Below are 23,557 nucleotides of genomic sequence, written 5' to 3'. Positions count from 1 at the left end.
TATCCAACTCCGCCCCCGCTTGTATTAATAGGAAATGATAGAAACTCAGCACCTCTCAGTCCCATCCACTGATATTTCACGCATTCCTGCACACAAGAAACAGCCACTCCCTTCGGGAGCATTGTCAAGACGTCTCCTCCACCCATTGTGGGGGGGAGGAGTAGGGGTGGAGGAGTGGTGACCCTGGACACTAACAAACAACATGTATGCCAAATTTGGTGGATATCGGGCCAGCCCTATTTTCTTTATATGATTTTCTCAGATTTACATACATACATAAGCTACATCGTACATACATACATACATACATACAGAGATTTGCCTTATTTAATAGTAGGATTTCCGTGAGTCCGATTTGCATCCAGGAACACAGCAATTACGGTTAACCATATCTCAAATTGTATGTTTAACTCGTATGTTTAAAAGCTGAAAATGTAAAAAATTGGTGCTAGCGACGGCAGGTTAACATTGCATGTCGAGCAGAACAGTCATTGAAAACGCACGCGCAGCGCATGCGCAAAAGGCCTCGTTAACATTCTTATGTCATTTCAAAAGTTGCATATTCCTGGAATGGGAAGCCCACCAATAACAAACGTGCAGCAAAGCAGCGGAAGTGAACGATCAACGATCCCCATTGAGTAGCCTGGCACAGGTGTGCGAGATAAACAAATGGCTTTGACGTTGTGTATCAAATGCCAATCAACATTGTGAGCTACTAGAAGTTCCTGGCTCGAACCCAATTTACATTGAAGTACCGCAAGTGAACGGATGTGGTTGTAGATTGCTGTATGGTATTTGGTGATAGCTCCGTCGAAAATAACATTTCCAAAACAAAATACAGGTATATTTACCTCCGCCCCCAAAGTTGGACTGAGGTTATGTTTTCATCCCCGTCTGTTCGTGAACAGGATATCGCAAAAAGTTGCGGACGGATTCGGACAAAATTTGGTGGAGAGGTTGGGTGTGTGACAATGACAAAATGATTCGATTTTGGTGAAGATGCGAATCTGGATACGAGAAATGTTTAATTTTTTTGAAGTGATTCTTCACCAATGAGTGAGAGGGCAAAAAACGATATATAGCACGATATTTCAAAAGGTTGTGAACGGATTACGACAAAACTATGTGGATGAGTTTGTTCAGGTGCCAATAACAAGCCGATTCGATTTTGGTTCAGGTTCGAATCCAGATCAGGCCTATCAGTGGGATACAAAACATAAACTGTTCAGCCTGGCGGAGGTATGCGCTCCACCGAGTGCTGTACGAGTTGACATAGTATAACAGGAGATATTTTTTACCTGCGCCACCGAAGGTGGGTGGAGGTGATGTTTTCACCCCCACCTGTTTGTCTGTGAACAAGATATCTCAAAAAGTTATGGACGGATTCAGACGAAATTTGGCAGAGAGGTAGTGCATGTGACAAGGACGAATTGGTTCAATTTTGGTGAAGGTCCGGATTCGGATCCGGCTAGTAGAAATTTTCATGTGATTCTTCACCATCGAGAGATAGGGCTAAAAACGATATACAACAGGATATCTCAAAAAGTTAAGGGCGGATTCGGACGAAACTTGGTGGAGAGGTTGTGTGTGTGACAAGGATGAAATGATTCGATTTTGGTGAAGATCTGAATATGGATTCGGATATGACAATTATTTAATTTTTTTAAAGTGATCTTCACCATTGGAAACCACCTTTAGAGGCCATTTTTCCCAGCAAAGCGGGGGTTGGCCTTTCTCGGGGACCGTGGTTGTTGTTGTTTTTTGGTCCCCTTTTTGAAGCAATGTTTTACGGCCGGATGCCATTCCTGCCGCCAACCCTTTTTGTCGCCTTTTTACGACAAGCAGGGAATTACCAGTGAACTGGTACTCAATTAGCCGACCTCGGAAGGATGACAGGCTGAGTCAACCCCCCTGGCGTTAATTCAGCAATCGACCGGGATTCGAACCCAGGATCCTTGGATCCTAAGCTGGCACCCTAGCCGCTAAGCCAACACCAGGGCCATTCTTCACCATTGGAAGATAGGGCTAAAACGATACATAGCAGGATATCGCAAAAAGTTATGGACAGATTGGGGCGGAACTTGGTGGACAGGTTGGGTGTGTACAACAACAACAACAACAACAACAACAACAGGCATTTTAAGGCCATTTTCCCTGCTAGAGCGGGGGTTAGCCTTGCGGTCCCCATGACAATCTTCTCCATCTTGCCCTATTTTCTGATTAGTGTTGATTGATTAGTGTTGTGTTGTGTTGATTAGTGTTGATTGATTAGTGTTGTGTTGTGTTGATTAGTGTTGTTCCTTTTACTATTCTACTTGATTACATCCTGCCCAAGGCAAAAATAGGTCGTCTTTCACTCGAGGGACACTCGAGGTACAATGTACAGGTACAGTGATGTTATACAAGACAAGTATCATGAGGCACTCCCTTGAAGGCTTGCATCAAAACAAACGACAACCCACCAGGCAGAGGCCTACATGATCATGTTTGTCCGGAATCAATTTTACTTGTACCAGTCCGCCGGGCAAGTGGTTTTTCCCTAAACCTACGGTCGTGAAATTGACCAAATGTTACGGTCACAGGTCAGAACACGTTGATTGACCAGATTTCCTCTCTGGTGCTTACATTTAACAGGTGGTCACCTTCAACAGGTAGTCAGCCTTTTTAGGTGGCTATCAAAGGAACCAAGAAGGTGGGCTGTCAATTCAAGGAGTCTCGCAACAATTTTACTTGAATTCACGAGAATGGTATGCCTTGGTCCACATTCAAACCAAAATATTTGAATAGTCAATTGATATTAGAGAATCGACCAACACCTCAGGACTTTCTGCATATCTCCGACAAATGTGCATTAGATCAGGAGAAACAGCATAAAAGCCACAATCGTGGAACATAATGTCAGTCTGATTTGTAACAACTAGGGCATGCCCGTACTATATATATATCTAAAATTATATCCCCCCCCTCTATTTACATGAAATGGTTTGGTCCAAAGCGAACGGCTTGCGAGTACGGTGACAATCCCCCCCCTCTATTTACATGAAATGGTTTGGTCCAAAGCGAACGGCTTGCGGAGTTTGGTAAAGAAATCGCCATAGCGTGCACAAACGCGCAGGAAAGCGAAAGAATCGCAAATTAGTTTTAATTAGTTTTAAAACATAGTTTAACGCCAACATAGTTTGCCAACGTGAAATAAATGAATACGCTCTCAAATGTGCCGTCCGAGGCAGAGTCTGTTCGGCACGTTCGGCACACGTGATAGCTCGCTGCTCTCTGATTGGTTGAATCGTTTTTTGGACATAGCTCGGTAACTACTTGTCCGATTAATATGAAACCTTGAAAAGGCACATCCTCGGGTCCCCAGCAATATACCTGGCAAGTTTAAAGTATATCGGACCCGTGGTTGTCGAGAAACAGCGGTCACAGACAAACAAACAACATACACACAGAGATTAGTGGAATTATAGATAGATGTCGTAAGTGAAGAAACAAACGGAAACACGTCCAACGAGAACAGCACTCGGTAGAGCGCATACCTCCGCCAGCCTGAACAGTTTACGTTTTGTATTCTACTGACAGGCCGGATCTGCATTCGGACCTGAACCAAAATCGAATCGGCTTCTTCTCGTCACCGAACCAACTCGTCCACCAAGGGTTGTCGACAACTAGTCCACAACTTTTTGAGATACCATGCTGTATATCTTTCATGGCCCTGTTTCTCAATGGTGAAGAATCACTTAAAAAAATTATTAAAATGTATCCGGATCCGGATCTTCAGCAAAATCTATTCAATTCGTCCTTGTCACACACCCAACCTGTCCACCAAACTTCATGCGAATCCATCCACAACTCTTTGAGATATCATGCACACAGACAGACAAACAGACAGGGGTGCAAACATAACCTCCATCTGCCTTCGGCGGGCAGAGGTAACAAGACATCCAGAAAGACTAAACTCAACTTGAGCTGATACTAGCACGTCTGATCTCTGGACAAATTGGTCATCATCAAACCCATCCATAACATCAACGAAGATAACGATCGAAGTATATATCGGCATACCACACGAGTGCGGTGACGAGACGTTGACCGCGACATCAATCCTTAACAAGGATTTCAAGTGGGACGCAACAGTGAGCCACGTCGGTGTAACTCCAGCACGTGATAGGTTTGATACACATCGTTGGTCGGGCGTCGTAAACCAATAATAACATGCGAGTAGCTCACCAGTGTACCCATACTGCTGATAGCGGTGTTCTTCAGATCGTTTGGGAAGCCCGTCATATTGTTCATGAGTTGTGCCTTCCCTTGTAGCTGGCCTGGCATAGTACCGAGAGACTGCCCGGGAGCCTGCCCGTAGCCTTGCCCGTAATTTGCACCCGCCATAGGTGACACCATCTGTCAAGACAATCACATTTTTATAGCTTTAGAACAAGCTTAATGTCATACAAAAGGCAATCAACAAGCTTGCAAAAAAACAAACTAAACAAAGATGACAAGGACGTTTATCTTCCTCACTTTGGTGAACAGCTCGCTTTGGGCTTCACCAGGCGGGCATCATTAGTCTGCAGATGATGCAATATTTTTTGGACGCTCATCATGGAGTGCCAGGACGAATTATAAAAGGACAAACTTTTGATCACATTGTACACAACTGTACAAATTTCACCTCGCAGTTGGCAAGGTAGCTCAAGGGGGGCATACTCGCCTCGGAGATGTCTAGCGTGCGTGTGCCTGGCATCGTACAGGAAGGGGGTTTGCATCAATTTGATTTCAATCCATTCAGCTGTTCTCAAGTATCACAGTCCTACCTGACATGACCTCTGACCTTTGACGCCCAAATCGAATCAGTTCATCTTTGCATCACAATATATACTTGCACCAAGTTTGGCCAAAATCCCATCGCTGGTTCACAAGTTAGCTCGGTAACAGAATTTTTAACCGAACGTGACCTCTGATCTTGTGACCCCATAATCGAATCAGTTCATCTTTGCATCATAATAGCTGGCGAAGCCGGTGTTGTAAATGAACGCGTATTATGTTGAAAAGCCAGATTTTTCTGGATTCTTTGAGAATTTCGAAGCTTTGACGCACCAAATCGCTCCATGGAGGCCGCCATCTTGCGGATGCGGAAGTATGCATAAACAATTGCGAAAAAGTTCAATAGAGGCTTTGGCTTCGCCGGCTCATTGCGGCTTTGCAGTAGGGTCATATTATATACTTGGACCAAGTTTGGCCAAAATCCCACCGCTGGTTCACAAGTTAGCTCGGTAACATAATTTTTAACCTAATGTGACGTCTGATCTTTGACCTTGTGACCCCATAATCTAATCAGTTCATCTTTGCATCATAATATATACTTGTACAAGTTTGGCCAAAATCCCAACGCTGGTTCACAAGTTTGCTCGGAAACAGAATTTTTAACCTAACGTGACCTCTGATCTTTGACCTTGTGACCCCATAAGCTAATTAGCTCATCTTTGCATCATAATATATACTTGTACCAAGTTAGGCCAAAATCCCATCGCTGGTTCACAAGTTAGCTCGGAAACAGAATTTTTAACCTAGCGTGACCTCTGATCTTTGACCTCGTGACCCCATAAGCTAATTAGTTCATCTTTGCATCATAATATATACTTGTACCAAGTTTGGCCAAAATCCCATCGCTGGTTCACAAGTTAGCTCGGTAACAGAATTTTTAACCGCACATGACCGAGCTGATCTTTGACCTCGTGACCCTAACCGCACGTGACCTCTGATCTTTGACCTCGTGACCACATAATCTAATCAGTTCATCTTTGCATCATAATATATACTTGTACAAGTTTGGCCAAAATCTCATCGCTGGTTCACAAGTGAGCTCGGAAACAGAATTTTTAACCTAACGTGACCTCTGATCTTTGACCTCGGGACCCCATAATCGAATCAGTTCATCTTTGCACCATAATATATACTTGTACCAAGTTTGACTTGGTTCCCTTCAGCCGTTCTCAAGTTAACATTGTAACGAAAATATATTACAGACTCTGACCTTTGACCTCTTGATGCAAAAGTCGAATACGTTCATCTTTGCTTTAAAATAAAAAAACATGTACCAAGTTTGGTCAAAATCCCATCGCTGGTTCACAAGTCAGCTGGGTAACATAATTTTTAACCTTACGTGACCTCTGATCTTTGACCTTGTGACCCCATAATCTAATCAGTTCATCTTTGCATCATAATATATATACTTGTACCAAGTTTGGTTCAAAATCCCATCGCTGGTTCACAAGTTAGCTCGGTAACAAAAATTTTAACCTTACGTGACCTCTGATCTTTGACCTTGACCCCATAATCTAATCAGTTCATCTTTGCATCATAATATATATACTTGTACCAAGTTTGGTCAAAATCCCATCGCTGGTTCACAAGTTAGCTCGGTAACATAATTCTTAACCTTACGTGACCTCTGATCTTTGACCTTGTGACCCCATAATCTAATCAGTTCATCTTTGCATCATAATATATATACTTGTACCAAGTTTGGTCAAAATCCCATCGCTGGTTCACAAGTCAGCTGGGTAACAGGATTTGTACCTGATATGACCTGTGACCTCAAAACCATATCAGTTAATCTTTGCATCATCATAAGTTTGACTTAGATCCCTTCAGACGTTCTTACGAAAACCTATAACGGACGCACGGAGGGACAACCCGAAGCATAATGCCTCCGGTGGCCTCGTCAGCGGAGGCATAAAAAGTGAAAAATATCCCACGGTACTACAAAAAGAACCGATTGGGTATTGCATGCCAAATTGTAAAGGGTGTCCAGGATCTCCGGAGGGTCTAGGGGAGGTGATCTTCACCATGACCGTCAGGATTGTGACGTCCCCCACGATGATGCAGTCAAGAGCAGAGCAGCGTCTCCGTGATAATGCAAGCAGCAAACAAATTGAGGAGAATATTATTAAAAGAGCAAAATGAAGGAAGACTGCGCTGCAAAAACAAAACAGGAGGGAAACCTCATCGTCGATGGGGCCCAACGTCACAGGCAAAGCATCGAATCCTGGCCTCGCAATAAACATCGACATCACAAGTCCATCAACGACCCCACGGCGATATCGAGGAAGCCGTTCAGGATCCGCGCGACGCTTCCCCTCCACGACGAAGACGCAAAGAGACGTGGTCGAAAACCAACACGCCACCAAAACTGACAACCAAAGCACAAGCAGGAATCGAGCTTCCAAGGAAGATCTGGTCTTACAGAAACCAGATCGGACGTCGACCCGGAGCGCACCCTGTCGCACATACTCGAACACCCAACTCGATCTTTGAAGGGCGATTTAAAAAACATTCACACGATGTTACTCCCACAGCTGCGGCACTGTCACCGCAACTGAACAGCCACACAAAATAAGGAGCGTTCCGAACACTCGTTTTGTGAGCTGGAACCAAAATATGACGGAAGTTGAAGAGTGCGAAAGGAACAGAGTTGCAGACAAACTTCAGGTTTCACTGAATGAAAAGCGAATGAAAACACAACACTTGATTGCAGCACTTGATAGGGGAGTACAAACGTGACGGTGGGAAGGGAGACGTGACGGTGGGATGGGAGACGTGACGGTGGGATGGGAGACGTGACGGTGGGATGGGAGACGTGACTCTGGGATGGGAGACGTGACGCTGGGATGGGAGACGTGACGCTGGGATGGGAGACGTGACGGTGGGATGGGAAACCTGACGGTGGGATGGGAAATCTGACGGTGGGATGGGAAACCTGACGGTGGGATGGGAAACCTGACGGTGGGATGGGAAACGTGACGGTGGGATGGGAGATGTGACGGTGTGAAGGGAGACGTGACGCTGGGATGGGAAACGTGACGCAGGGATGGGAAACGTGACGCTGGGATGGGAAACGTGACGCTGGGATGGGTAACGTGACGGTGGGATGGGAAACCTGACGGTGGGATGGGAAACCTGACGGTGGGATGGGAAACCTGACGGTGGGATGGGAAACCTGACGGTGGGATGGGAAACCTGACGGTGGGATGGGAAACCTGACGGTGGGATGGGAAACCTGACGGTGGGATGGGAAACGTGACGGTGGGATGGGAAACTGACGGTGGGATGGGAAACGTGACGGTGGGATGGGAAACGTGACGGTGGGATGGGAAACGTGACGGTGGGATGGGAAACGTGACGGTGGGATGTGAAACGTGGCGCTGGGATGGGAAACGTGACGGTGGGATGGGAGACGTGACGGTGGGATGGGGGACGTGACGGTGGGATGGGAGACGTGACGCTGGGGTGAGAGACGTGACGCTGGGGTGGGAGACGTGACGGTGGGGTGGGAGACGTGACGGTGGGGTGGGAGACGTGACGGTGGGGTGGGAGACGTGACGGTGGGGTGGGAGACGTGACGGTGGGGTGGGAGACGTGACGGTGGGGTGGGAGACGTGACGGTGGGGTGGGAGACGTGACGGTGGGGTGGGAGACGTGACGGTGGGATGGGAAACCTGACGGTGGGATGGGAAACCTGACGGTGGGATGGGAAACCTGACGGTGGGATGGGAAACCTGACGGTGGGATGGGAAACCTGACGGTGGGATGGGAAACCTGACGGTGGGATGGGAAACGTGACGGTGGGATGGGAAACGTGACGGTGGGATGGGAAACGTGACGGTGGGATGGGAAACGTGACGGTGGGATGGGAAACGTGACGGGGATGGGAAACGTGACGGTGGGATGGGAAACCTGACGGTGGGATGGGAAACGTGACGGTGGGATGGGAAACGTGACGGTGGGATGGGAAACGTGGCGCTGGGATGGGAAACGTGACGGTGGGATGGGAAACGTGACGGTGGGATGGGAAACGTGACGCTGGGATGGGAAACGTGACGGTGGGATGGGAAACGTGACGGTGGGATGGGAAACGTGACGGTGGGATGGGAAACGTGACGGTGGGATGGGAAACGTGGCGGTGGGATGGGAGACCTGGCGGTGGGAAGGGAGACGTGACGGTGGGAAGGGAGACGTGACGGTGGGATGGGAGACGTGACGCTGGGATGGGAGACGTGACGCTGGGATGGGAGACGTGACGCTGGGATGGGAGACGTGCCGGTGGGATGGGAGACGTGACGGTGGGATGGGAGACGTGACGGTGGGATGGGAGACGTGACGGTGGGATGGGAGACGTGACGCTGGGATGGGAGACGTGACGGTGGGATGGGAGACGTGACGGTGGGATGGGAGACGTGGCGGTGGGAAGGGAGACGTGACGGTGGGATGGGAGACGTGCCGGGGGGATGGGAAACCTGACGGTGGGATGGGAAACCTGACGGTGGGATGGGAGACGTGCCGGGGGGATGGGAAACCTGACGGTGGGATGGGAAACCTGACGGTGGGATGGGAAACCTGACGGTGGGATGGGAAACCTGACGGTGGGATGGGAAACCTGACGGTGGGATGGGAAACCTGACGGTGGGATGGGAAACCTGACGGTGGGATGGGAAACCTGACGGTGGGATGGGAAACCTGACGGTGGGATGGGAAACCTGACGGTGGGATGGGAAACCTGACGGTGGGATGGGAAACCTGACGGTGGGATGGGAAACGTGACGGTGGGATGGGAAACGTGACGGTGGGATGGGAAACCTGACGGTGGGCTGGGAAACCTGACGGTGGGATGGGAAACGTGACGGTGGGATGGGAAACGTGACGGTGGGATGGGAAACGTGGCGCTGGGATGGGAAACGTGACGGTGGGATGGGAAACGTGACGGTGGGATGGGAAACGTGACGCTGGGATGGGAAACGTGACGGTGGGATGGGAAACGTGACGGTGGGATGGGAAACGTGACGGTGGGATGGGAAACGTGACGGTGGGATGGGAAACGTGACGGTGGGATGGGAAACGTGACGGTGGGATGGGAAACCTGACGGTGGGATGGGAAACCTGACGGTGGGATGGGAAACCTGACGGTGGGATGGGAAACCTGACGGTGGGATGGGAAACCTGACGGTGGGATGGGAAACCTGACGGTGGGATGGGAAACCTGACGGTGGGATGGGAAACGTGACGGTGGGATGGGAAACCTGACGGTGGGATGGGAAACGTGACGGTGGGATGGGAAACGTGACGGTGGGATGGGAAACGTGACGGTGGGATGGGAAACGTGGCGCTGGGATGGGAAACGTGACGGTGGGATGGGAGACGTGACGGTGGGATGGGGGACGTGACGGTGGGGTGGGAGACGTGACGCTGGGGTGGGAGACGTGACGGTGGGATGGGGGACGTGACGGTGGGGTGGGAGACGTGACGCTGGGGTGGGAGACGTGACGCTGGGGTGGGAGACGTGACGGTGGGGTGGGAGACGTGACGGTGGGGTGGGAGACGTGACGGTGGGGTGGGAGACGTGACGGTGGGGTGGGAGACGTGACGGTGGGATGGGAAACCTGACGGTGGGATGGGAAACCTGACGGTGGGATGGGAAACCTGACGGTGGGATGGGAAACGTGACGGTGGGATGGGAAACGTGACGGTGGGATGGGAAACGTGACGGTGGGATGGGAAACGTGACGGTGGGATGGGAAACGTGACGGTGGGATGGGAAACGTGACGGGGATGGGAAACGTGACGGTGGGATGGGAAACCTGACGGTGGGATGGGAAACGTGACGGTGGGATGGGAAACGTGACGGTGGGATGGGAAACGTGGCGCTGGGATGGGAAACGTGACGGTGGGATGGGAAACGTGACGGTGGGATGGGAAACATGACGGTGGGATGGGAGACGTGACGCTGGGATGGGAGACGTGACGGTGGGATGGGAGACGTGACGGTGGGATGGGAGACGTTACGCTGGGATGGGAGACGTGACGCTGGGATGGGAGACGTGACGCTGGGATGGGAGACGTGACGCTGGGATGGGAGACGTGACGCTGGGATGGGAGACGTGACGGTGGGATGGGAGACGTGACGCTGGGATGGGAGACGTGACGCTGGGATGGGAGACGTGACGGTGGGATGGGAGACGTGGCGGTGGGAAGGGAGACGTGACGGTGGGATGGGAGACGTGCCGGGGGGATGGGAAACCTGACGGTGGGATGGGAAACCTGACGGTGGGATGGGAGACGTGCCGGGGGGATGGGAAACCTGACGGTGGGATGGGAAACCTGACGGTGGGATGGGAAACCTGACGGTGGGATGGGAAACCTGACGGTGGGATGGGAAACCTGACGGTGGGATGGGAAACCTGACGGTGGGATGGGAAACCTGACGGTGGGATGGGAAACCTGACGGTGGGATGGGAAACCTGACGGTGGGATGGGAAACGTGACGGTGGGATGGGAAACGTGACGGTGGGATGGGAAACCTGACGGTGGGCTGGGAAACCTGACGGTGGGATGGGAAACGTGACGGTGGGATGGGAAACGTGACGGTGGGATGGGAAACGTGGCGCTGGGATGGGAAACGTGACGGTGGGATGGGAAACGTGACGGTGGGATGGGAAACGTGACGGTGGGATGGGAACCTGGCGGTGGGAAGGGAGACGTGACGGTGGGAAGGGAGACGTGACGGTGGGATGGGAGACGTGGCGCTGGGATGGGAGACGTGACGCTGGGATGGGAGACGTGACGGTGGGATGGGCGACGTGACGGTGGGATGGGAGACGTGACGGTGGGATGGGAGACGTGACGGTGGGATGGGAGACGTGACGGTGGGATGGGAGACGTGACGGTGGGATGGGAGACGTGACGGTGGGATGGGAGACGTGGCGGTGGGAAGGGAGACGTGACGGTGGGATGGGAAACCTGACGGTGGGATGGGAAACCTGACGGTGGGATGGGAAACCTGACGGTGGGATGGGAAACCTGACGGTGGGATGGGAAACCTGACGGTGGGATGGGAAACGTGACGGTGGGATGGGAAACGTGACGGTGGGATGGGAAACGTGACGGTGGGATGGGAAACGTGACGGTGGGATGGGAAACGTGACGGTGGGATGGGAAACGTGGCGCTGGGATGGGAAACGTGACGCTGGGATGGGAAACGTGACGGTGGGATGGGAAACGTGACGCTGGGATGGGAAACGTGACGGCGGGATGGGAAACGTGACGGTGGGATGGGAAACGTGACGGTGGGATGGGAAACGTGACGGTGGGATGGGAAACGTGACGGTGGGATGGGAAACCTGACGGTGGGATGGGAAACCTGACGGTGGGATGGGAAACCTGACGGTGGGATGGGAAACCTGACGGTGGGATGGGAAACCTGACGGTGGGATGGGAAACCTGACGGTGGGATGGGAAACCTGACGGTGGGATGGGAAACGTGACGGTGGGATGGGAAACCTGACGGTGGGATGGGAAACGTGACGGTGGGATGGGAAACGTGACGGTGGGATGGGAAACGTGACGGTGGGATGGGAAACGTGGCGCTGGGATGGGAGACATGACGGTGGGATGGGAGACGTGACGGTGGGATGGGAGACGTGACGCTGGGGTGGGAGACGTGACGGTGGGGTGGGAGACGTGACGGTGGGATGGGAGACGTGACGGTGGGGTGGGAGACGTGACGGTGGGGTGGGAGACGTGACGGTGGGGTGGGAGACGTGACGGTGGGGTGGGAGACGTGACGGTGGGGTGGGAGACGTGACGGTGGGGTGGGAGACGTGACGGTGGGGTGGGAGACGTGACGGTGGGATGGGAAACCTGACGGTGGGATGGGAAACATGACGGTGGGATGGGAAACCTGACGGTGGGATGGGAAACCTGACGGTGGGATGGGAAACCTGACGGTGGGATGGGAAACCTGACGGTGGGATGGGAAACGTGACGGTGGGATGGGAAACGTGACGGTGGGATGGGAAACGTGACGGTGGGATGGGAAACGTGACGGGGATGGGAAACGTGACGGTGGGATGGGAAACCTGACGGTGGGATGGGAAACGTGACGGTGGGATGGGAAACGTGACGGTGGGATGGGAAACGTGGCGCTGGGATGGGAAACGTGACGGTGGGATGGGAAACGTGACGCTGGGATGGGAAACGTGACGCTGGGATGGGAAACGTGACGGTGGGATGGGAGACGTGACGGTGGGATGGGAGACGTTACGCTGGGATGGGAGACGTGACGCTGGGATGGGAGACGTGACGCTGGGATGGGAGACGTGACGCTGGGATGGGAGACGTGACGCTGGGATGGGAGACGTGACGGTGGGATGGGAGACGTGACGCTGGGATGGGAGACGTGACGCTGGGATGGGAGACGTGACGGTGGGATGGGAAACGTGACGGTGGGATGGGAAACGTGACGGTGGGATGGGAAACGTGACGGTGAGATGGGAAACGTGACCGTGGGATGGGAAATGTGGTGGTTGGATGGGAAACGTGATGGTGACGTGACGGTGGGATGGGAAACGTGACGGTGGGATGGGAAACGTGACGGTGGGATGGGAAACGTGACGGTGGGGTGGGAAACGTGACGGTGGGGTGGGAAACGTGACGGTGGGGTGGGAAACGTGACGGTGGGATGGGAAACGTGACGGTGGGATGGGAAACCTGACGGTGGGATGGGAAACCTGACGGTGGGATGGGAAACCTGACGGTGGGATGGGAAACGTGACGGTGGGATGGGAAACGTGACGGTGGGATGGGAAACGTGACGGTGGGATGGGAAACGTGACGGTGGGATGGGAAACGTGACGGTGGGATGGGAAACGTGACGGTGGGATGGGAAACGTGACGGTGGGATGGGAAACGTGACGGTGGGATGGGAAACGTGATGCTGGGATGGGAAACGTGACGGTGGGATGGAAAACGTGACGGTGGGATGGGAAACGTGACGGTGGGATGGGAAATGTTACGGTGAGATGGGAAACGTGACCGTGGGATGGGAAATGTGATGGTTGGATGGGAAAAGTGATGGTGACGTGACGGTGGGATGGGAAGCGTGACGGTGGGATGTGAAACGTGACGCTGGGATGGGAAACGTGACGGTGGGGTGGGAAACGTGACGGTGGGATGGGAAACGTGACGGTGGGATGGGAAACGTGACGTTGGGATGGGAAACGTGACGGTGGGATGGTAAACGTGACGGTGGGATGGGAAACCTGACGTTGGGATGGGAAACGTGATGGTGACGTTACGGTGGGATGGGAGACGTGACGGTGGGATGGGAGACGTGACGGTGGGATGGGAAACGTGACGTTGGGATGGGAAACGTGACGGTGGGATGGGAAACGTGACGGTGGGATGGGAAACGTGACGGTGGGATGGGAAACGTGACGGTGGGATGGGAAACGTGACGGTGGGATGGGAAACGTGACGGTGGGATGGGAAACGTGCCGGTGGGATGGGAAACGTGACGGTGGGACGGGAAACGTGACGGTGGGATGGGAAACGTGACGCTGGGATGGGAAACGTGACGGTGGGATGGGAAACGTGACGGTGGGATGGGAAACGTGACGGTGGGATGGGAAACGTGACGGTGGGATGGGAAACGTGACGGTGGGATGGGAAATGTGATGGTTGGATGGGAACCGTGATGGTTGGATGGGAACCGTGATGGTGACGTGACGGTGGGATGCGAGACGTGACTGTGGGATGCGAGACGTGACTGTGGGATGCGAGACGTGACGGTGGGATGCGAGACGTGACGGTGGGATGCGAGACGTGACGGTGGGATGGGAAACGTGAAGGTGAGATGGGAAACGTGAAGGTGAGATGGGAAACGTGAAGGTGAGATGGGAAAACGTGAAGGTGAGATGGGAAACGTGACGGTGGGATGGGAAACGTGACGGTGGGATGAGATACGCGACGGTGGGATGGGAAACGCGACGGTGGGATGGCAAACGCGACGGTGGGATGGGAAACGCGACGTTGGGATGGGAAAAGTGACGGTGGGATGGGAAACGCGACGGTGGGATGGGAAACGCGACGGTGGGATGGGAGACGTGACGGTGGGATGGGAGACGTGACGGTGGGATGGGAGACGTGACGGTGGGATGGGAGACGTGACGGTGGGATGGGAGACGTGACGGTGGGATGGGAGACGTTACGCTGGGATGGGAGACGTGACGCTGGGATGGGAGACGTGACGCTGGGATGGGAGACGTGACGGTGGGATGGGAGACGTGACGCTGGGATGGGAGACGTGACGCTGGGATGGGAGACGTGACGGTGGGATGGGAAACGTGACGGTGGGATGGGAAACGTGACGGTGGGATGGGAAACGTGACCGTGGGATGGGAAATGTGGTGGTTGGATGGGAAACGTGATGGTGACGTGACGGTGGGATGGGAAACGTGACGGTGGGATGGGAAACGTGACGGTGGGGTGGGAAACGTGACGGTGGGATGGGAAACGTGACGGTGGGATGGGAAACGTGACGGTGGGATGGGAAACGTGACGGTGGGATGGGAAACGTGACGGTGGGATGGGAAACGTGACGTTGGGATGGGAAACGTGACGGTGGGATGGGAAACCTGACGTTGGGATGGGAAACGTGATGGTGACGTTACGGTGGGATGGGAGACGTTACGGTGGGATGGGAGACGTTACGGTGGGATGGGAGACGTTACGCTGGGATGGGAAACGTGACGCTGGGATGGGAAACGTGACGCTGGGATGGGAAACGTGACGGTGGGATGGGAAGCGTGACGGTGGGATGGGAAGCGTGACGGTGGGATGGGAAACGTGACGGTGGGATGGGCAACGTGACGGTGGGATGGGAAACGTGACGGTGGGATGGGAAACGTGACGGTGGGATGGGAAACGTGACGGTGGGATGGGAAACGTGACGCTGGGATGGGAAACGTGACGGTGGGATGGGAAACGTGACGGTGGGATGGGAAACGTGACGGTGGGATGGGAAACGTGACGCTGGGATGGGAAACGTGACGCTGGGATGGGAAACGTGACGGTGGGATGGGAAACGTGACGGTGGGATGGGAAACGTGACGGTGGGATGGGAAACGTGACGGTGGGATGGGAAACGTGACGGTGGGATGGGAAATGTGACGGTGGGATGGGAAACGTGACGGTTGGATGGGAAACGTGATGGTGACGTGACGGTGGGATGTGAGACGTGACTGTGGGATGCGAGACGTGACGGTGGGATGCGAGACGTGACTGTGGGATGCGAGACGTGACGGTGGGATGCGAGACGTGACTGTGGGATGCGAGACGTGACGGTGGGATGCGAGACGTGACGTTGGGATGGGAAATGTGAAGGTGAGATGGGAAACGTGACTCTGGGATGGGAAACGTGACTGTGGGGTGGGAAAAGTGACTGTGGGGTGGGAAACGTGACTGTGGGGTGGGAAGCGTGACGGTGGGGTGGGAAACGTGACGGTGGGATGGGAAACGTGACGGTGGGATGGGAAACGTGACGGTGGGATGGGAAACGTGACGGTGGGATGGGAAACGTGACGGTGGGATGGGAAACGTGACGGTGGGATGGGAAACGTGACGGTGGGATGGGAAACGTGACGGTGGGATGGGAAACCTGACGGTGGGATGGGAAACCTGACGGTGGGATGGGAAACCTGACGGTGGGATGGGAAACCTGACGGTGGGATGGGAAACCTGACGGTGGGATGGGAAACCTGACGGTGGGATGGGAAACCTGACGGTGGGATGGGAAACCTGACGGTGGGATGGGAAACCTGACGGTGGGATGGGAAACGTGACGCTGGGATGGGAAACGTGACGGTGGGATGGGAAACCTGACGCTGGGATGGGAAACCTGACGCTGGGATGGGAAACCTGACGCTGGGATGGGAAACCTGACGGTGGGATGGGAGACGTGACGCTGGGATGGGAGACGTGACGCTGGGATGGGAAACGTGACGGTGGGATGGGAGACCTGACGCTGGGATGGGAGACGTGACGGTGGGATGGGAGACGTGACGGTGGGATGGGAGACGTGACGGTGGGATGGGAGACGTGACGGTGGGATGGGAAACCTGACGGTGGGATGGGAAACGTGACACTGGGATGGGATACCTGATGCTGGGATGGGAAACCTGACGGTGGGATGGGAAACCTGACGCTGGGATGGGAGACGTACCGGTGGGATGGGAGACGTGACGGTGGGATGGGAGACGTGACGGTGAGATGGGAAACGTGACGGTGGGATCCAATCCTGATGGTGGGTTGGGAAACGTGACAGTGGGATGGGAAACGTGACTGTGGGATGGGAAACGTGACTGTGGGATGGGAAACGTGACTGTGGGATGGGAAACGTGACTGTGGGATGGGAAACGTGACTGTGGGACGGGAAACGTGACTGTGGGATGGGAAACGTGACTGTGGGATGGGAAACGTGACTGTGGGACGGGAAACGTGACTGTGGGACGGGAAACGTGACTGTGGGACGGGAAACGTGACTGTGGGACGGGAAACGTGCCTGTGGGACGGGAAACGTGACTGTGGGACGGGAAACGTGCCTGTGGGACGGGAAACGTGACTGTGGGACGGGAAACGTGCCTGTGGGACGGGAAACGTGCCTGTGGGACGGGAAACGTGACTGTGGGACGGGCAACGTGCCTGTGGGACGGGCAACGTGCCTGTGGGATGGGGAACGTGCCTGTGGGACGGGCAACGTGACTGTGGGACGGGAAACGTGACTGTGGGACGGGAAACGTGACTGTGGGACGGGAAACGTGACTGTGGGACGGGAAACGTGACTGTGGGACGGGAAACGTGACTGTGGGACGGGAAACGTGACTGTGGGACGGGAAACGTGACTGTGGGACGGGAAACGTGACTGTGGGACGGGCAACGTGCCTGTGGGACGGGAAACGTGACTGTGGGACGGGAAACGTGACTGTGGGACGGGAAACGTGACTGTGGGACGGGAATCGTGACTGTGGGACGGGAAACGTGACTGTGGGACGGGAAACGTGACTGTGGGACGGGAAACGTGACTGTGGGACGGGAAACGTGACTGTGGGACGGGAAACGTGACTGTGGGACGGGAAACGTGACTGTGGGACGGGAAACGTGACTGTGGGACGGGAAACGGGACTGTGGGACGGGAAACGTGACTGTGGGACGGGAAACGTGACTGTGGGACGGGCAAAGTGACTGTGGGACGGGCAAAGTGACTGTGGGACGGGGAACGTGACGGTGGGACGGGGAACGTGACGGTGGGACGGGGAACGTGACGGTGGGACGGGGAACGTGACGGTGGGACGGGGAACGTGACGGTGGGACGGGGAACGTGACGGTGGGACGGGGAACGTGACGGTGGGACGGGGAACGTGACGGTGGGACGGGGAACGTGACGGTGGGACGGGGAACGTGACGGTGGGACGGGGAACGTGACGGTGGGACGGGGAACGTGACGGTGGGACGGGGAACGTGACGGTGGGACGGGGAACGTGACGGTGGGACGGGGAACGTGACGGTGGGACGGGGAACGTGACGGTGGGACGGGGAACGTGACGGTGGGACGGGGAACGTGACGGTGGGACGGGGAACGTGACGGTGGGATGGGGAACGTGACGGTGGGACGGGGAACGTGACGGTGCTACGGGGAACGTGACTGTGGGACGGGGAACGTGACTGTGGGACGGGGAACGTGACTGTGGGACGGGGAACGTGACTGTGGGACGGGGAACGTGACTGTGGGACGGGGAACGTGTGTGGGACGGGGAACGTGACTGTGGGACGGGGAACGTGACTGTGGGACGGGGAACGTGACTGTGGGACGGGGAACGTGACTGTGGGATGGGGAACGTGACTGTGGGATGGGGAACGTGACTGTGGGATGGGGAACGTGACTGTGGGATGGGGAACGTGACTGTGGGATGGGGAACGTGACTGTGGGATGGGGAACGTGACTGTGGGATGGGAAACGTGACGCTGGGATGGGAAACGTGACGGTGGGATGGGAAACGTGACGGTGGGATGGGAAACGTGACGGTGGGATGGGAAACGTGACGGTGGGATGGGAAACGTGACGGTGGGATGGGAGACGTGACGGTGGGATGGGAGACGTGACGGTGGGATGGGAGACGCGACGGTGGGATGGGAAAACGTGACGGTGGGATGGGAAAACGTGACGCTGGGATGGGAAACGTGACGCTGGGATGGGAAACGTGACGGTGGGATGGGAAACGTGACGGTGGGATGGGAAACGTTACGGTGAGATGGGAAACGTGACGGTGGGATGGGAAACGTGACGGTGGGGTGGGAAACGTGACGGTGGGATGGGAAACGTGACGGTGGGATGGGAAACGTGACGGTGGGATGGGAAACGTGACGGTGGGATGGGAAACGTGACGGTGGGATGGGAAACGTGACGGTGGGATGGGAAACCTGACGGTGGGATGGGAAACCTGACGGTGGGATGGGAAACCTGACGGTGGGATGGGAAACCTGACGGTGGGATGGGAAACCTGACGGTGGGATGGGAAACCTGACGGTGGGATGGGAAACCTGACGGTGGGATGGGAAACCTGACGGTGGGATGGGAAACCTGACGGTGGGATGGGAAACCTGACGGTGGGATGGGAAACGTGGCGGTGGGATGGGAAACGTGACGGTGGGATGGGAAACGTGACGGTGGGATGGGAAACGTGGCGGTGGGATGGGAAACGTGACGGTGGGATGGGAAAACGTGACGGTGGGATGGGAAAACGTGACGCTGGGATGGGAAACGTGACGCTGGGATGGGAAACGTGACGGTGGGATGGGAAACGTGACGGTGGGATGGGAAATGTTACAGTGAGATGGGAAACGTGACCGTGGGATGGGAAATGTGACGGTGGGATGGGAAACGTGACGGTGGGATGGGAAACGTGACGGTGGGATGGGAAACATGACGGTGGGATGGGAAACGTGACGCTGGGATGGGAAACGTGACGGTGGGATGGGAAACGTGACGCTGGGATGGGAAACGTGACCGTGGGATGGGAAACGTGACCGTGGGATGGGAAACGTGGTTGGATGGGAACCGTGATGGTTGGATGGGAACCGTGATGGTGACGTGACGGTGGGATGCGAGACGTGACTGTGGGATGTGAGACGTGACTGTGGGATGCGAGACGTGACGGTGGGATGCGAGACGTGACGGTGGGATGAAAGACGTGACGGTGGGATGCGAGACGTGACGGTGGGGTGGGAAACGTGAAGGTGAGATGGGAAACGTGAAGGTGAGATGGGAAACGTGACGGTGGGATGGGAAACGTGACGGTGGGATGGGAAACGTCACGGTGGGATGGGAAACGTGACGGTGGGATGGGAAACGTGACGGTGGGATGGGAAACGTGACGGTGGGATGGGAAACGTGACGGTGGGATGGGAAATGTGACGGTGGGATGGGAAACGTGACGGTGGGATGGGAAACGTGACGGTGGGATGGGAAACGTGACGGTGGGATGGGCAACGTGACCGTGGGATGGGAAACGTGACCGTGGGATGGGAAACGTGACCGTGGGATGGGAAACGTGACCGTGGGATGGGAAACGTGACGGTGGGATGGGAAACGTGACCGTGGGATGGGAAACGTGACGGTTGGATGGGAAACGTGATGGTGACGTGACGGCGGGATGGGAAACCTGACGGTGGGATGGGAAACCTGACGGTGGGATGGGAAACCTGACGGTGGGATGGGAAACCTGACGGTGGGATGGGAAACCTGACGGTGGGATGGGAAACCTGACGGTGGGATGGGAAACCTGACGGTGGGATGGGAAACCTGACGGTGGGATGGGAAACCTGACGGTGGGATGGGAAACCTGACGGTGGGATGGGAAACCTGACGGTGGGATGGGAAACCTGACGGTGGGATGGGAAACCTGACGGTGGGATGGGAAACCTGACGGTGGGATGGGAAACGTGGCGGTGGGATGGGAAACGTGACGGTGGGATGGGAAACGTGACGGTGGGATGGGAAACGTGGCAGTGGGATGGGAAACGTGACGGTGGGATGGGAAACGTGACGGTGGGATGGGAAACGTGACGCTGGGATGGGAAACGTGACGTTGGGATGGGAAACGTGACGGTGGGATGGAAAACGTGACGGTGGGATGGGAAACGTGACGGTGGGATGGGAAATGTTACAGTGAGATGGGAAACGTGACCGTGGGATGGGAAATGTGACGGTGGGATGGGAAACGTGACGGTGGGATGGGAAACGTGACGGTGGGATGGGAAACGTGACGGTGGGATGGGAAACATGACGGTGGGATGGGAAACGTGACGCTGGGATGGGAAACGTGACGGTGGGATGGGAAACGTGACGCTGGGATGGGAAACGTGACCGTGGGATGGGAAACGTGATGGTTGGATGGGAACCGTGATGGTTGGATGGGAACCGTGATGGTGACGTGACGGTGGGATGCGAGACGTGACTGTGGGATGCGAGACGTGACTGTGGGATGCGAGACGTGACGGTGGGATGCGAGACGTGACGGTGGGATGCGAGACGTGACGGTGGGATGCGAGACGTGACGGTGGGATGGGAAACGTGAAGGTGAGATGGGAAACGTGAAGGTGAGATGGGAAACGTGACGGTGGGATGGGAAACGTGACGGTGGGATGAGATACGCGACGGTGGGATGGGAAACGCGACGGTGGGATGGGAAACGCGACGGTGGGATGGGAAAAGCGACTGTGGGATGGGAAACGCGACGGTGGGATGGGAAACGCGACGGTGGGATGGGAAACGCGACGGTGGGATGGGAAACGCGACGTTGGGATGGGAAAAGTGACGGTGGGATGGGAGACGTGACGGTGGGATGGGAGACGTTACGCTGGGATGGGAGACGTGACGCTGGGATGGGAGACGTGACGCTGGGATGGGAGACGAGACGCAGGGATGGGAGACGTGACGGTGGGATGGGAGACGTGACGCTGGGATGGGAGACGTGACGCTGGGATGGGAGACGTGACGGTGGGATGGGAAACGTGACGGTGGGATGGGAAACGTGACGCTGGGATGGGAGACGTGACGCTGGGATGGGAGACGTGACGGTGGGATGGGAAACGTGACGGTGGGATGGGAAACGTGACGGTGGGATGGGAAACGTGACGGTGAGATGGGAAACGTGACCGTGGGATGGGAAATGTGGTGGTTGGATGGGAAACGTGATGGTGACGTGACGGTGGGATGGGAAACGTGACGGTGGGGTGGGAAACGTGACGGTGGGGTGGGAAACGTGACGGTGGGATGGGAAACCTGACGGTGGGATGGGAAACCTGACGGTGGGATGGGAAACCTGACGGTGGGATGGGAAACGTGACGGTGGGATGGGAAACGTGACGGTGGGATGGGAAACGTGACGCTGGGATGGGAAACGTGACGGTGGGATGGGAAACGTGACGGTGGGATGGGAAACGTGACGCTGGGATGGGAAACGTGACGGTGGGATGGGAAACGTGGCGGTGGGATGGGAAACGTGACGGTGGGATGGGAAACGTGACGGTGGGATGGGAAACGTGACGGTGGGATGGGAAACGTGGCGGTGGGATGGGAAACGTGACGGTGGGATGGGAAACGTGACGGTGGGAAGGGAAACGTGACGCTGGGATGGGAAACGTGACGCTGGGATTGGAAACGTGACGGTGGGATGGGAAATGTTACGGTGAGATGGGAAACGTGACCGTGGGATGGGAAATGTGATGGTTGGATGGGAAACGTGATGGTGACGTGACGGTGGGATGGGACGCGTGACGGTGGGATGTGAAACGTGACGCTGGGATGGGAAACGTGACGGTGGGGTGGGAAACGTGACGGTGGGATGGGAAACGTGACGGTGGGATGGGAAACGTGACGTTGGGATGGGAAACGTGACGGTGGGATGGGAAACGTGACGGTGGGATGGGAAACCTGACGTTGGGATGGGAAACGTGATGGTGACGTTACGGTGGGATGGGAGACGTGACGCTGGGATGGGAAACGTGACGGTGGGATGGGAAACGTGACGGTGGGATGGGAAACGTGACGGTGGGATGGGAAACGTGACGGTGGGATGGGAAACGTGACGCTGAGATGGGAAACGTGACGCTGGGATGGGAAACGTGACGGTGGGATGGGAAACGCGACGGTGGGATGGGAAAAGCGACGGTGGGATGGGAAAAGCGACTGTGGGATGGGAAACGCGACGGTGGGATGGGAAACGCGACGGTGGGATGGGAGACGCGACGGTGGGATGGGAGACGTGACGGTGGGATGGGAGACGTGACGGTGGGATGGGAGACGTGACGGTGGGATGGGAGACGTTACGCTGGGATGGGAGACGTGACGCTGGGGTGGGAGACGTGACGCTGGGATGGGAGACGTGACGCTGGGATGGGAGACGTGACGCTGGGATGGGAGACGTGACGCTGGGATGGGAGACGTGACGGTGGGATGGGAGACGTGACGCTGGGATGGGAGCCGTGGCGGTGGGATGGGAGACGTGACGGTGGGGTGGGAAACGTGACGGTGGGATGGGAAACGTGACGGTGAGATGGGAAACGTGACCGTGGGATGGGAAATGTGGTGGTTGGATGGGAAACGTGATGGTGACGTGACGGTGGGATGGGAAACGTGACGGTGGGATGGGAAACGTGACGGTGGGGTTGG

The 23,557-nt window shown here is 55.7% G+C and overlaps 1 protein-coding gene across 4 annotated transcripts in view; it reads right to left on the bottom strand.

Moving 5' to 3' along the window:
* CREBBP (CREB binding lysine acetyltransferase) overlaps window positions 1-23,557 on the bottom strand; it is a 239,121-nt gene that overhangs the window by 177,115 nt on the left and 38,449 nt on the right. For all 4 annotated transcript variants that reach the window (XM_078777854.1, XM_078777855.1, XM_078777856.1 and 1 more), the window contains exon 3: window positions 4,228-4,398. In XM_078777854.1, coding sequence (XP_078633980.1) covers window positions 4,228-4,398 — 171 coding nt within the window. The remainder of the gene's footprint in view (window positions 1-4,227; window positions 4,399-23,557) is intronic.

The sequence above is a fragment of the Myxine glutinosa genome, chromosome 5 (genome assembly GCF_964187855.1).
Source record: "Myxine glutinosa chromosome 5, kmMyxGlut1.1, whole genome shotgun sequence".
NCBI classification, from domain to species: domain Eukaryota; kingdom Metazoa; phylum Chordata; class Myxini; order Myxiniformes; family Myxinidae; genus Myxine; species Myxine glutinosa.
Note: the sequence above shows the minus strand (reverse complement) of the source record. Positions and strands in the feature narration are given on the sequence as shown.